Below are 16,749 nucleotides of genomic sequence, written 5' to 3'. Positions count from 1 at the left end.
TTCACATATAGCTGGATGCATTTAACGATGAAAAAAACTAGCAAACCTACACTCCCCATCAGAATGTGACAGCTGACCTTGAATGATAGTGCCAGAAGCAGCACTGTGCTAGTGGATGTAGAATTATAGTTGCACTACTAGAGTGAAACTGAGTGAGAAATGATGGTGAGAAAGGGGGACCGAAGGATATAAACAGAGATGGGGAGACAGTGTGTTGGAACAGTGAGAGTGAACAGTGAGAGAAGGGGAAAGCAAGGGTAGGCCAGCTGAGAGAGAGGAAGAGAAGATGGTGAAAGAGGGAAAAGACTAAGATAAGATGGGGCAGAGAAAGGCGTGAAAAAGAGATGCAGAAATATGCAGAGGGTGACGGAGAGGAGAATGAAAAGAGGAAAAAGGTAGAGGGGCAAATAAAAGAGAGATAGCATGTGGGGGAGAGAGGCAGAGACAATAGCAAGGTAGGGAAGAAGAGGTAACAGACATGAAAGAGAGGAGGTAAGAGGGATGGGGGGGCTGGTTTGTGGCATAACGGCCAGAGGTGCTGATTTTGGAACCTGGTGATGGAGAGTTCATCTGCCTGAAGCAGGAGTAAATCCCTATCCAGGGTAGGAATGGGTAGGAACCACCTCACAAAAAGGAAGGCGGCGTAACAGCCAGAGCAGCTCTCTTTGGAACTGGGAAACCAGGTTGGAGTCTCAGCATTGACGCTCAACATCCTGTGATTCTGGGCAAATCACTCCCCGTGCCAAACAAAATGAATGTGTTCTTGTGTAACGTAACTGGTGCTTGTGCAAAGCGCTCCAATTCCTGCGGGTCGAGTTCGCGCTATTGAAAGCTGAAAAAAAACAACACAAAACAATAAAGGGGAGGGTTTTTACATAGGTCATAAATATTTGAGAGAAACCCTGACGCGCATTTGCACCAATGCAAGGTCACTTCTGTGTGCATGATGCTCACCGGTCTGGATTTGAGGACATGGCTTGGCAGAAACGTAAAGGGAGTTCACCCTAGTTTTCCAAGGACACTCCAGTAAGCGTTGGGATTCCCGAAAAACTGAAAATCTGCACTTGGAAGCGTGAAGCAGGGAGTGTAGATTGGGGGCGGATTCTCGTCTGAGGCCATGCAGCCAACGGAATGAGAAGTGTCACATGAACTGTGGCTGCTAATGCAGAGGATCACACGCGAGGACAGTGTGTACTTTGTGTGAGAAATGCCGTGTCCTCCAGAAGGATGATGTTTGTGGGCCCCAGAGAGGCTTGGCAGGCCTGCACAGTCTCCCTGATGTTAACCGACCTGTGAGGCTTGCCAAGCATCTTAGAATGACATTTTTATTAATTTAGTGTTTCAAGTAAATACTGAGCAGATGTGGCCTAAGAGAAGGACCTGCCGGATTTAGAATTGGGGAACCAGGTTCGAGTACCAGTTTCGGCTCAACATTCTGTGATCCTGGGCAAATCACTTCATCTCCCCGTGACATAACTTTGTGTAATGTAACTGGTGCTCGGCTAAAGCGCTTTGATGCTCTCGGGCCAATATACCACGTCTCTGCTATTTCTCAGTGTTGTAAATAAAAGGGGCTGGTACTGCCCATTGCGATGGCACTCAGTTTACAAACTTCGGAAAAGTGAGTCGTGATTCAAAGTTCTGACTGCAGTTCACCACGTACCTCAGTAGCGAGTATTTAACTCCACGAGACATCCCGCAGCAAATTGCAAATATTAAAAAAAGACCCGAATTTGCACTGAAATGTACTAAAGCAGCCAACGTGTCCCAGAAATGTAAGAAAACTGAAGGAATGGCTTCAATAAGTAGTGTTGAGGAAGCATAAAATGCAGATAACAAACGCCAACAAGCATTGGACGCGCGAGACGCGATGGTGGGGGGAAGCATAAAATGCAGATAACAAACGCCAACAAGCATTGGACGCGCGAGACGCGATGGTGGGGGGGTGGGGGAGAGAAGCGCGAGTTCTGATAAATTGGTGTGAAATAGCAGCAGGGAAGGGGCGGAGAGGGGCTACGAGGGAGAGCGACCTAAAGCCATATGGCTGCTTTGCGCGCGTGCACGCCTCGTGCACTGTAGCTTTATGCCAGGGGAAGCACTTTCAAAAACTCACTTACAAAATGTCTCAAAGAGACAGCTTTCGCTGTCTCAGCGAGACCTAAAAAGGAACAGAATAAGATGGGCAAACTGAGGTAGGGAGGGCATATAATTATATATTTTCAAGAATAAGATGTGTATCTTAATAGACAAGACATTTCCTTCTCAGAGGAGATGACAAGAGCAGATGCTTTCGTTGGATGGGAGTGCATCTTCTGAACATCTACGGCCCCAACTACAATGATCCTGAATTTGTAATTTGCTCGATGCACTGACCACAGGTATGTGAGGCATGGGCCTGCTATGAGCGCGTGGGGATTAATCGAAGCCTCAGAATACCAAGCAATCACCCCTCCTTATTTGTGTGCTGTGTGGTCCAGTTGCGGGCACCCTAAACTGCCACGGTGGGTCCAACCGCACGCTCTCCTGGATCCAGGTTTCAGGTTTATTGTGAAAGACAATATTAAACTTTACTTGGAGACAAATTTGGGGTCCTTGGACGCCTTTAAGTTGCACATGTGCTGAATCTGCACGTCAACCAAGGGAGGCATCAGCAACATTTCTTGAAAGGGACCTTGCTGGGCTGAGGGAACCGATTTGGCTAGTTGTGGGTTTGGATATTTAAAGGAGGGCTCAGGAAGGGGGATCCCAGGTGCAAAGATCTTAGGATGCAGTATCTGGTGATTGCTAATCGGCTGTACAAATACAGTTATGGAGAATTGAAACTTAAAATGCACAACCGGGTGCAAGTCGTGTAGGATAATGGCCTTATTGTCCGATAGAGAGAGATTACCTTCTCATCTACTAGAACTGTCTATTTCAGATGATAGTTTTGTCACCAATGCTGCACAGATCATTGGTGAATTATGTGAATCTTTAGTCTAGAGCTGTGGTGAGAAACCTCCCAGCTAGACAGCGTGTTGGCTGAGTGTGCACCAAGTGATCACTGGGGACTGGGCGATTAGAGGGAGAGGTCACAAATACTGACACCCTAGGGCCTTTGAAGGGCGGCTTGTCCAGGTTTAGGGCTCCATGCAGCAATGATTTGGGGGTGGAATTCTGTGATGTCTTATTGCCATACTGCCTTATACCAAGGTCCCACGCCTCCATCTCTGAGGAAAGCTGTCATCACAGTCCAGCCTAAACTAGGTAGGGATCTGAGGCAGTCCCTACTATGCACAGTCCTCTTTTTGCTGATTTGCTGAAGGTAAAGTCATATCCAGCATATTGATAGAGCTGGTGCTCAGGTTGGTGTGCCTGGAATAATACAGTTTTTTAGGTTTCTCCTAGGCAGCGCTTGCGCTGTCTCTGAGAGACATGCTGTATTCAGGATATGAACTTCAAAAGTTTCGCCCATTTTCAAGGACTGCCCCTGTTACATGTGTGGTTACTCAGTTTGTGAGCACTATTTTCGTCTCTAAGCTGGAGCACTTGAGACCAGTGCTAGAGGTTTACAGAGCCCTGTTGTAAACAGTGCTGTAAATCTTGCTCTTATCTATCTTTATTTATTTATTAACAGCCCCCGTATGATTTACTTTTTTCTTTGCTTGCCTGCAAGAACACCTCTCCCACCTCTCAAACAGCATCGAGCAGCGATCGCAGTAGCCTTTATTCATTTAATTTAATATGGCGCATATGCTTATTTAGGTCTCGCCTGGCTTAGGCTGCGCGCATGCGCAGTCTCGCTGGCGAGATTTAATGAGATGTGGTATTTTCTGTAAGGGGCATTAAGCCCCGCCCCTCCTTTCCATTGGCTGGCGTCACCGTTTATGCTAAACAGTGGCCAGCCATTGGAAAAGAGGTGTCGGTGACGTATTTGCTTGGCTTTCTGAGCCGTCCCATTTGGACGGCCTCGCCTGCTTTGCGTTCGTCGCAAAAAGTTTCTTATCTTTATGGGGCCAAACACATGGCCCCATAAAGACAAGAAACCTCTTGGCAGAAGCCGAGCAAATACGTCATGGCGAGCGCTTGTGCGATGTGAGCATGTGCAGAGCCTTTCGGGCCTAGCGTCGCCTCTTGTTTTTTTGTAGCATTTGAGGTCGCAGCGAAGCTGCAGCTGGATGGAGGAAGCCGGTCTTCGGCTGCCTCTCAAAGTCTGCTCGCTTCCAGCCTTTGAAGAGCTTTAATACGAGGGTCACGCGGGCAATGTTCGATACGATCAGAGCGCCTTCCTCCTGGGCAGCCCTCCCCTGGCCGCCCTGCACAGCCTGGCCGAGATGAAGATCCCGTTCTACCCGGCCTACCCGCTGCCATGGCAGCCCGTCGCCCTCCTCCTTGTCCCCTGCCTCCAGTACCGCCTGCCCCTCGACGCCCCAGGGCCCCTCAAGCACGGGTCCCCGCACCACCCACTGCAGCAACCGGCAGACACGCCGCACTTTAAACAACATCCTGAGCCGCCCCGCGCTCTCCTGTCTGTCCGCCCTGAGCCCGGAGGGCACCAGCCCCAGGGGGTTGCTGGCCGGCCTGCCCCGCTTCGCCAGCCTCAGCCCCCCGCTGCCGCCCTCCGGCCTTTACTTCAGTCCCAGAGGCGCTGTGGCCCGCTATCCCAAGCCCCTGGCTGAGCTGCCAGGAAGGACGCCCATCTACTGGCCCAGGGTGGTGCAGGGCCCGCCCTGGAGGGACACTAGACTCGCCTGCGCCCCCCGTGAGTACCTTCAGCTATACAACGCCTGGAACTTAGGTACAGTGTGTGTCTGCGTGATGTGGCTGTCTGTGTGTGCTTGCTTCTGTGTTTATCTTTGTGGACCTGCAGCAGTGTGTGTGGTGTAGTTTTAGGGGAGAGGGTGTAGCCTAACGGCCAGAGCTGCCGACCTTGGAGCTGGAAAACCAGATTCGAGCCTCTGCGTCGGCTCAGCATCCTGTGATTCTGGGCAAATCACCTAATCTCTCCGTGCCTGCCAAGAATGAATGTGTCCCTGTGTAACGTTACTGGTGCTCATGTAAAGTGCTCCAGTACGTTTGGGTCAATTTTTCGCTAGATAAAACTGCAAAAAAAAAAATGCTGTGCCATTGCCCACATAATGCACTCTTCGCGTGACCTTGACTAATGCTACTGCTGTTTAAATAACCAGTGATTTTACTGTGCAAGTGCTGCGCTGAATAAAACCGTGTCCTAAAGAATAAATACGTGCTAAAACAAAATGCATGTCTGCTGTTGGCAGTGCGCAGCTCTTTACATTGCCTTTAATTTAAAGGGTAATTCCACAGTGTAAATGTTGCTGTGTTGATTGGGCCGCTGTAATTACCCCACTCTTTCAATGCGGCATTATCAGAGATTCAGAGCCCGACTCATATCATTTATAAGAACCAGGAGCAGTGGTACAAGAGGACGCCCTTACATACTATCACGGGCCTCTGTGAACTGACCACACGAAATTTCCACGCTGGGGATCAATACAAGAGCAAAGATGCACAGTGTTTGGAATTCTACTGAATGTATCTGAATATTCCCATTTTATTGCCATTTTCGATGTTTAACATTCCGTCAATAATACTACTTTGTAGGCATTTGGATGTTTTGGGCCAATTCACGAAGGCGTGTAAAAGTACAAAAAATACGTATTACTAGAATAACACTTTACATACTCTAAAGGCCGCCTGCACATAGGGTCTCTTAGACTACTCACTTCTAAGGGTCGCCCCAATGGTTTAATTTCCCTGGGAAACCTGGTTTCCAGTCCTACCCTTTCAAGCAAAACAAACATTGGCAAAGCCAATAGGTTTCACCTTTAAATACGAAAGCCAAGCTGTTAGTTTTGCCAATGTTTGTCTGTAAAGTATCGTCAGTGCACGGTGTGGTGCATGTGAGTTTTTGTGGTGCTGAGTTTTGTATGCACGGTTTAGGTGTTTTCTTTTAGCACGCCGGGTGGGGTGTTCAGTGTGCGCGCTGCACACTGTCATGCATAATTGGAGTCGTGTTTGCGTTATGTATGTATAGGAATTTGTGTTGTAGTGTGTGTGCCTGCCTCTACTGTGTGTGCTAGCAGGACGGGGCTGTGAGGGGGTAATATAAACATTCATAATCATTGTACACATCAGGGAGCGCGGCCCGCTCCAGACACAGTGGTATGAACTCTTCCATTGTGTGAAGGTTCAGCGCTGTTTACTCAGGGCTGCAGTCAGACATCCTCTCGGGAATATTTTTTTTTTTAAACAGAACAAACAACTTTCGGTGCGGACAAAAAGCAGCGGAGTTTGCTGATATTTTCTCGGAAACGAAAATACTGGAATGTAAAAAGTTGAACGTCTGTGTGACTTGCAGTTATATAGAACACGCCGCGCTTTCAGAACACATAGGAAAGGGTGAACAAGACGAGGCCCTGGCGCGAAGTGCCCTCAAAACAGAGGGTGTGGCCAAACAGGTAGAGCGGTCCAACTCGAAGCTGGGGAACCACATTGGAGTCTGGCACCGACTCTCACCATCCTGTGATTCTGGGCAAATCGCTTAACAAACAAGCATTTGCAATGCAATATGTCTCGCCTTTGTAAGAGTTTGAGCTATTGTCATTGTAAATGACAATGCCTTTCATTTATGTGTTTTGAAAACCTGTAAGCGGTCCGTAAACACGCAGTTTGTACTAATAGCTGGCAATAAAAGGGGCGCAGTTACTGCCACCCTTGTAAGCAACGACTATAAGTACAAAGTGTGTGTTTACGCACCGCTTGCAGATTTTCAAAACACATAATTAAATGGTGTTGTCATTTACAATGCCAATAGCTCAAACTCTCGCAAAGGCGAGACCTATTGCATTTTTAATGCTTGTTTTTCTTGCCTTGTCTCAAAACCACACCCCTCCCACCTCCAACACAGCATCCAGCAGCGCTCGGCGTGTGCCCTTAATTATTTATCAACAGCGGCCGTATGATTTTTTTCCTGCCTTGCCTGCAAAGAACACCCCTCCCACCCTCAAAACAGCATCAAGCAGGGATCGGCTTGGCCTTTATTTATTTAATTTGACATGGCGCGCGTATGCTTTTTTTTCTTGCCTTGCCTCAAAAGCACACCCCTCCCACCTCCAACATAGCATCCAGCAGCGCTTGCCTGGGTGCAGAGGGCCATAGGAGGAGCGGTGACTGATGGGGAGGATGATACATGTGGCAGCTTCGTCTAGCCCGCTGTCATTAATTCTGGCTACTTGGTGTTTCTCCCCTTTTCGTTTCCAGCGAGCTGCTTTCGGTAGCTCTGGTATGTATTCTGAGGGGTATTACCATTCTCTGTGAGCTTGAGAACTCATAGCTTCTGGTATTATCCTTGTTTAACTGTTTTTATTTTACATCTGGTGACGTTTGTGCGGTCTTGTTCCCATGAGATGGTTTGCATTTGTTGTTATTGCCTTTGGGTTCCCCCCCTTATCAAACAAGCATTTGCAATATACTAGGTCTCACATTAGCTAAATGCAGAGCTATTGGCTTTGCAAATGGAAAAGTAAAAAGGCGGGCAAATAACTTTATTTATTTTTATTGGCTTTTGTAGTAATGGCGGCGTGCCACTATTGTTACAAAAGTCAATAAATAGAAGAAATAATGTGTTTGTCCGCCGTATCACTTTTACATTTGCAAAGCCAATAGCTCTTCCTTTAACAAATGCGAGACCTATTGCATTGCAAATGCTTGTTATTGGATATGGACACCACATGGTCACTACGGCGTTTATAGTTGATTATGGCCCATAATGCTAGGAGTGACAAGGAAGGTACAGTGGTCTCTTTTGGACAATGAAAACATTTTTGACGCCTTCAGTTCTGTTGAGAGTGGCTACATAGTTTTCTGCGGGAAATGGCTGTAGGTGAGCGTATATCCAGGATTAGTATGCTATGTCAGCAATTTGTTGGAATCGTTCCTGTTAAACAGACGCACGCACGAGGCAAGGATGGTCACTATTCCCTACGTTGCTTGCTTCAAGGCTGAACCCTATCTGTTTTATGACAATCAAGACATGATGTTTGCGCTTGAGTAGAAGTGATGCAACTAGTCTTTTTTTTTTTTATATAACATTTTTATTGACATTTCGCATTTACAGTGACATATTGCATCGGATTACGATTCGTCAGATCACATTTTCTTGTAGTTATATCATAATACATTGCTATTCGCACAGTTATTAGTCAAGTTTCCTGTCACTTGTGAGGTCTTTCAACAGAGAATTTCTAAATTGGGGTGTAAAACTAGGGGGGTGTTCATGGAGTTCTGGGTACAGGTGTCAAATGAGGACTTAGGGCGGCATATGCCCTGGTTAATGGTGGTTCCGCATGTTTTCAGGGGCGAGGGGGGTAGCTGTGGTCGGTCTAGCTCTGGGGTCCGGCCTTCAATTGAGGCGTATTGCATGGCACTAATAACCAACAACTTTAGGTGTGCGCAGCGGGAGGGGATCTGGCATCCGTGGTCGCGGTCAGTATCTCCGATTGTGTGTCTCGTGGTGTGTGGGGGTCTTCCTCCAGGTCGTCATGGGGTAGTGGCTGTTTGAATTGATTCAGTAGAATGGCCCAGTCCAGTGATATGGGGTGTTTGCACATCCCTTTCACCTCTTCCTCTCGTAATGTTTCTTCCTCCGCCATTGCCCATTTGTGTATCGCCCCCACCCATGCTGCGATCGGAGGGCCTGTGGGGGACCGCCTGTGCATGGCTATATTTCGTTTGGCTAGTAAAATTGCCAACGAGGCAAATCTGAGGGGCACTTTGTGTCGTTTCCTCTTCCGATAAATACCCAGTGCACAGGCTTCCCAAGTATTCAGATATGTGAGCCCTGTAAGATCCCTGAATGACTTATGAATGTGTTGCCAGTATGATTGTAGTGTGGGGCAGCTCCAGAACATATGATAAAAATCTGCTGCTTGTAAGTGACATCTGGGGCATAGAAACTGGGTGTCGGGGTAAAATCGTTGGAGGCGCGCTGGTGTCAAATACGCTCTGTGTAGGATGTAGAATTGTATATTTTTGAAACACGCGTTTCGAGACACCTTCTTGGGTGTTTCGAGAGCCCTCTCCCATTCTTTCTCATGTAGCGAGCGGCCTAGTTTGTCTTCTCCGGTGGCCCGTAGGGTCTCTAGTGGTTTGTTCATGAGTTCCCTGATGGCTTTATCGAGCCATGTGACCAAGTGTTGTCCCACTCCCATATGTAAAATTTTGTGTATGACCGGGTGTGTAGTTGGTTCTCCTGTCGCGAGGTCATGGTACGGTCGATAGTTTGTGAGGAGTTGACGGTGGAGTAAAAACTGGCCAGCGGGGAGATCATGGTCGTCTATCAGTCGTTGGAAGGGTCTGAGCTGTCCATCCTCAAATAGCGACTCATTCTCAGTGATGCCGCAATCTGTCCATGTATGTAGCATGTTGGATGTATAGTAGTGTTTGTGTTTGGGCCATCCGACCAGCGGAAAAAGGGGGGAGTATGGGGGTCTCCCCAACGACGTACGGTGTATCCTTTGCATGCACTTGCGTGCAACTGTTACTTGTAGGAGATATGTACGTCTCGGTTTGGTGCCAGGTAATAGTAGTTGACGGAGTTCTGGAATGGGCACCGGACCAGTCATGGTGTATGTCTCCCCTATGTGTCTGCCTGCCGTCCAGTAGGAAAGCCACTGCAATTTTGCGGCTAGGAAATAGGAGTCGAAGGATGGGGCGTGATGCAACTAGTCTTATAGCATTTTTTGCTGACAGTGTATTATTTAAAATTACCCATCCTCACACTTCCATTCCATTGGTACCCCTTCCACAAATATAAAAACAAGAGGGTTTATTAGGACCCTTGTGTCTTGTAAATGTCAATTACAAAAGACGAGGGTCCTAATACGCAAAAATTTGACATACCGAAACACATTTCTATTCTGGGTCCTATATTGTTACATAATAAATATAGAAGTGGACAACTGTGATCATATACTCCTTAAATTAAGTGACAAGAATCCTGTCTCTACTGGGATGCAAAATAATTATTTACGCATACCTCCAAAGAACATCTATGAAGCCCACTTTGGATTCAGGCATCCTGTACGATGAGGACCAGACCCTATGCTGAAGCGTGCCACGCTGTGTGGGTGAGGATCTGTCTTTTTTAACCCAATGTGTAAGTGCCCCCTCTGTGTGGTTAAAAGCCTGAGAGCACAGTCTACTGAGACAAGTTTTTCCTACATTCACTAGGGACTACAGTATTACTTAGATGTGGTTGACGTATACCATTGAGCATATATCGTGGAACACTTTACAATTCCCTCTTCTCACTCCTCCTTGGTTGCAGAGTTTGACACTAAAAAAGACAACTTCACGTCCCATCACTTCTGAGAAGAATCCATCTAAATGACTTGAATGGATGGAAGTTCTGTCTGTACACTTCTTTAAAATTTGTAACCTAATAGTGGTGAAATGTCATTTCCTTAAATTTAGATTTAAAAAGGGATGATTCAAGTACAGTTTCTCTTCCAAATTGCTGGAGAGGCATCATTACGGGATGACTACCAAAATCTGTGCGGGGCTTGTTGTACTATGAAGGGGATGTTCGATACATGTATTATTACAGTTATGGGATACTCTTAATTAGGTTTGCTGTTGTGATGGTATATACATACCTCGGTAGGCGAGATCTCTAGCTGTTTCCTTCCCAATCCCTGTGTTTGCCCCGGTGATGATCACAACTTTTCCATGGAGTGTGGCTTTCGACTTGCACACACCTCCAGCGATAAACTTCCTAAACGAAATCAACATGGATTAAAAACTCAGGGGTTCACTTTACAAGCTCAAAATGCCAAAACCAAACCATAAAGAATACATTACAAAAAAACTCTTTAGTGGTTGTATTTTATTTTTACCATGAGTAGAGTACAGCAGATTCCAAGCATCCTGGGGAGAAGGAGGATAAGTAGGAAGGAGTCTGATTATGCTGTGAGCAGTTATCAAGAAAGAAGGGTAATGAGGTAATGGAAAATCAGGGCAGGAATACTATGGTTAAAGGGTTGGTAAGAACAGAACCTAGGCGGTGCTGTCAGTACCACTGATAGCTTCTACATCATGCAAGTCCCATCTCTGGATGTGGCACATTGCGTTCACTCCTTTCACACAAGAGTGGAGACCTTGTACAATACCTTGGAGGTACCACACTTTTCCTCCTCACATCTCCCAGACAAGGTCAAGTAGCTGTTCCCTCTGTGGACTGTATTCGTTCACCCAGGAGGAGGGCAAGGTGTTTAGGTGCTTACATAGCAGGGAAACGCCCGATATAATATGGTTCAGACACTAGCGGCAGCCTATTAATGGAGATGCCTAAAATCTGCACATTATTGGACATGACCCACGGCCACAAATAACTAATTAGCAGAAATACCAGAACTTGTTTCCGGTTTTGTTATGCCCACTTTCAAACTTTCTGCCATGTTATGGTCTGGCTCGACAGCGCGCCAATTATGTGAGCATCACCACGATAGGGTGTGTGGCTCCGCCCACATGTTGGGAGCCAGGACTACATGTTTTGATTGGCCAGGGGTCGTGTGCTTCCCCCAAAATGTTCATGCCCTCCACACAGCTGTGTTAATTCTGTTTATTTACCAAGCTGCCTGAGCTTGAACTTTCATGGGCACACAAGCGACACTGTAATGATATTGTGTCTGAGATAACTAGATCATTGATGGCGTTTTTCCCTGGCAGCAGCACAGATGGAAGGAAGGCAGTCATAAACCTACATGGATATTTAGGTCTGGCTTGACAGTGCAACTGTCACCTGACCTTTTAACTTAGACCAATATTATTCTACAGCTCTTTGCGTCCAAACATATACGTTCCCCTGCTATGTACTAGTGATGCTTTACTTTACCATACAACATTCCTTTAAAGCCAGACCTATTGCATTGCTCGTTTCAATGTTGTGTTAGCCTTTCAAATCTGCAGATACATCTAGGGAATACACCAATAGCTCTTGTTATGCTCCTGTGTCCCCGAGTTTCACTTCCTAGAACATGTGGGATATCTCTGATGACGTAGACACAAACCAGACAATTCGCACCACTATCCTCTGCAATAGGTATTTCCATCCAAGTAGGCATAGCCCTTTCGTAATGCTAAGGAAGATAAATGGGGTTGTACATGTGACACTACCCCGCGTGTTAGGTTCATGAAACAGGGCAACTCAACATAGTGTTCCCTCTCATCAAACATTAACCTGAATTTCCTGAGTCCAAAGAAGCTTGACCAGGAACATGATGTAAGAATTTAGATTCATATTTATAAAAAAAAACTACCCTGAAATACAAAAATGTGTACAAGCTGCACCCTGCACCATTCACATTATACAGCCAAAATATAAAGAGGTTTATCTGACTCTCCCTTGAGTCTCTCTCACTACCACAAGTGACCCCCACATATAGTGCACCCCTTCACTGGCTGGTCAATGCCGGAGCTCCCTCATGCATGGGAGGACTTTGCAATTGTGTTTATGGTTTCCCCAAAGGGTGTGGCTGATGTGCATAGGTGGCGCGCCCTGTGCCTTGGTCGGATGCTGTAGGGAATAAAGTTGGGTCCAGATTTTTCATGGAGAGAGATTGAAGTGTTGCCAGTAGGCAGCTGCTTTCTGGGGTGTATCCTGCAGGTAGCCTTGTCGGAATCTACACGAGGATGACGAGTGAGCCAGGAAGTGCACAGTGAGATTCTGCAGGGGGCGGCCACGCTGTCGGCATGGCTGTGCTGTAAGTCAGTAGTCAGCACTGCAATGCTGTGCATTGAAGGGTTGAAGATGACTGGGCTTTAAAGACTTTAGTGATTACAGTACAGACCTTTGCCCCAGCTTCACAGTATTATTTTAGAGTCCCTAAGCACGCCAGCACGTTCCAACAAGCATTAGAAATGCAATAGGTCTCGCATTTGCTTGAGTTAGAGCTATTAGCGTTGTTAATGATAATGTCTTTTACCAATGTGTTTTGGTTTGGAGTAGAGTGGATGTATGTGGTGTGTAGTGGAATTATGTGGGTTGGATTGAAATTTTTAGTTGCGGAATTATGTGGTGTGGAATTGTGTGGTGTGGAGTGGATTTCTGTAGTGGAAATATGTGGCATGGTGTTCAGTGGAATTATGTGGATAGTAATGATGTGGTATTCAGTGTAGTGGCATTATGTGGAGTAGTATTGTGCGTTAAGGATTGTAATTATGTGGAATGGTATTTTGTTTTGTGGAGTGGTATGTAGTGGAATTTAATTATGTGGGGTACTGTTGAATTTTGTTGCATGATGTGCAATTCTGTGGTGTGGATTGGATGTATGTGTTGTGTAATTGTGTTGTTGAGTTGAATTATGTGGTTTGGGTTCAAATTATGTGGTGTGGATTAGAAATGTGTGGAGTTCAATTGTGTGGCGTGGAACAGTATGGATAGCTTTGCCATTTTGGTGATGAAAATAAACAAATAGGTAGTAGATGTGTGTAATTGTTGTGTAAATACGCATAATGGGGTATCATTTTGCTGTCATTTTACATAATTATGCTAATGCTAAAGTCACACCCCCCCAGAATTTATGTTTTGTGAGTTTGGTCTGTTAGTTAACTTAGCTGGCGGTGTCGTAATCTACGTAGGTTTTGAGGCTCTCCAGAATGCAGATGATGATTGTTGAGTCAAGGGCAAGGCCACTGGAATTATGAGGCAGAAGAGGGCCAAATTATGCAGAAGGGTTGACTTAAATATGCGGCATGAAAAGGCAAATTATGTGGCATGTTGCACCACATTTTCTGACAATATTACTTCAATATTTTGTCATTTTTCAACTTGTTAATACTGTCTGAACACATGTTGCACCTCATTAGTTCCAGTTTAACATCTGAACATAGAAATATACAGCAGAATGGTGACAAGTCCACCTTGCAAAGGGCCCTTCACTGCGTTGCAACATGTATAGCTGCATTTCAGAGAACTTTTCAAACGTTTGAGCTCAAAGAAAATTTTTTGGGGTCAAAATCTGTAGATTATGCAGCAGGAAATGTGACAGAACCATAAATATGCCAAAAGTGCAGCGGACGCACAATTGCATCATTACACTGGCTTTGGTCTAGGGCAAGAGACATGCACAGTATTCTGGCTTTTCAGTCAGTAGCAGATTGCATTCAGGAACTTGTAGTATGTGCGTAGAAATAACAGTATGAAAAGTGCTGTTAGATACAAAGCTCAGACTCGCAGTGGTACTTGGTATAAAGCACAGACTGACTGACGATATCAGGACATTTGCCAACTAAAAATAGGCGAGGGGCATAGCTACCATTGGTGCAGCAGGTGCAGTGCACCGTATCCCAGAGTTCTGTGGGGCCGATTGAACCCTGGTGATTGCTGTATTTTTGCTACTACAACCAAAAGGGGCATTTTCCTTGCTGGCACCAGGGCCTGTGGGCAAGCTATGCTTGGCTCTGGCAATAAGGTGGCTAACAGGTACTGGTACTATAAACGTGTGATGAGAAAGGATTATATTTACAAATGTGTGATGGCATACGATTAGTGGCACAATAAATGTCTAAGGATACACGATTAATGGCAGAATATGGAAATCGTAGGTCAATGCTGGTGAGGTGAAACTGCTGGCTGTACTCTAAAGATGGAATGCCATTAAACATGGGCAAGCCTATCGCTACAATAGTTGGGTGATGGTGCGTGGTTACAGGTATGTGGTGGGGCGTGGTTACTAGTATAAGAATAGTCAAGAATAGTAAAAGGGCAGTGCGGTAACCAAGGTTTATTAAACCTTAAGGGTGTTAGAGGTGAGCCTTTTATCTCTGTTCCAAAAAGTGGATTTTAGTGGAGCAAAGACCCGGTAAATGATGGAAGTTCATTGCTACATTTTTAATACAGGGGTATGAGAGGCAACATTCCAAGTAAAAAGGAGAAAAGGGTTTTCTGGTATAAAGTAAATACAGCAATTCGGAAGAGACAAAGAGAAGCTTCACGCCGTTGTTTAGTGTTCTTTTGATTATTATTCACGATGTGCTCTTGATACAAAGCAGCCAACGCATTTCGCCCAAACAAAAGGCTTCTTCTGGGCACGATAAATAGAAAGCCAGCGCCTCCAACGCGAGTATTCATCGAGTAGAAATTCAGGTACGGATTGGTACTGAAGTTTGGAAAGTGTGAACAAAACCTCTCAGGTAGTAAGACTAGGGTGTTCTTGAATGAAATAGGAGACTCGAATTTCTCTCCTATGTGCAAATCCGCGGTAAGGATGCTGAGTTTTACCGTTACCGCCGCTTACTTTCCTCGACTGGGACGAATTGGCACTATTGGCCCGAACCCTGACCGAACCTCACCTTGACAAAACTCAGCATCCTTACCGCGGATTTGCACATAGGAGAGAAATTCGAGTCTCCTATTTCATTCAAGAGCACCCTAGTCTTACTACCTGAGAGGTTTTGTTCACACTTTCCAAACTTCAGTACCAATCCGTACCTGAATTTCTACTCAATGAATACTCGCGTTGGAGGCGCTGGCTCTCTATTTATCGTGCCCTGAAGAAGCCTTTTGTTTGGGAGAAACGCGTTGGCTGCTTTGTATCAAGAGCACATCGTGAATAAAAATCAAAAGAACACTAAACAACGACGTGAAGCTTCTCTTTGTCTCGTCCGAATTGCTGTATTTACTTTATACCAGAAAACCCTTTTCTCTTTTTTACTTGGAATGTTGCCTCTCATACCCCTGTATTAAACCCTTGCCTGCTCATGACGGAACCACTCCGTCATGAGCCACGGGCGCCGTGTGCTCATGACGGAGTGGTTCCGTCATGCTGCAGCCGTTGGCGGCCGCTCCGCCCACGCGGCACTGATTCCCCGCCTGTGCGGGCGAACAATGCAAGTGGGCGGAGTCGTGACGGAACCACTCCGTCATGAGCACAGCTCGCCCGTGGCTCATGACGGAGTGGTTCCGTCACGAGCATGGCGGCGCCGCGCTGACCCCGAACCCCCCCAGCGCCGCGGCGGAATTCGTGCCGCGGCGAAGGGGTTGAACAAGTTTATTTATGGTCATGTAGCAGCTGGCCATTTGAGGTGGGCAATAACTTATTACTTTACTGTGACTTGTCTAGGCAGTGCAGTCATCTATAACCCTGCTGCATGTTTTCCTCTCTTAAGTTCATTGCTACCTGTAGACACCTTTTAGACGTAAAAACAAACGTGCCAATTTGTTTGTCTGGAACAAAAACCCAAGAGGAATAAAAGAAATAACGACTAAAGAGAAAAAACATGAGGAGCGCAAGCTTTATTTTTAACAAAACAGTTTGGTCATCTCCAACTTCCTTTCAATGTTGCTGCTCTGCAGCAAACCCTGCTTACACCAGATAGGGAGTCAACCATAACAGTCCCAGCTGAGAGGCCCCCTAAAAGTTAGGGAATATCACAGAGAACCAGTCCAGACACGAAGGTAAATGGGTGACAACCACCCCGCACTCCGCTGGCACAGTTACGGTAAAATCATATCTGGAACTGGAAACTCAAAATGCAAGCTTTATTCATGCATGGTGGGAATTGCCATTCAGACATTGAAGCATTTCCTGGTGGCCTGCGCAGACTGAAAACTTTCTTATAGAACTATGCAAATGTGTTTAATGGATTAATAGATTAGCCTTGACCTGCGCCAGTTGAATCCCATGAACAGCAAACACCCCAGCCTGTAACCACGCTGCCACGGCTATTAAGACAGCCCTGCACATTGCT

The 16,749-nt window shown here is 46.1% G+C and overlaps 1 protein-coding gene across 2 annotated transcripts in view; it reads right to left on the bottom strand.

Annotated features, from left to right (window-relative positions):
- LOC146799610 (retinol dehydrogenase 12-like) overlaps window positions 1-16,749 on the bottom strand; it is a 143,796-nt gene that overhangs the window by 72,506 nt on the left and 54,541 nt on the right. Inside the window, exon 2 of one of the 2 annotated variants that reach the window (XM_085627195.1) lies at window positions 10,656-10,774. The exons of the other annotated variant lie outside the window; for it this stretch is intronic. Coding sequence (XP_085483321.1) covers window positions 10,656-10,774 — 119 coding nt within the window. The remainder of the gene's footprint in view (window positions 1-10,655; window positions 10,775-16,749) is intronic. 2 annotated transcript variants of the gene reach the window in all.

The sequence above is a fragment of the Triturus cristatus genome, chromosome 9 (genome assembly GCF_964204655.1).
Source record: "Triturus cristatus chromosome 9, aTriCri1.1, whole genome shotgun sequence".
NCBI lineage: Eukaryota > Metazoa > Chordata > Amphibia > Caudata > Salamandridae > Triturus > Triturus cristatus.
This window is presented reverse-complemented; position numbering and strand designations above follow the sequence as displayed.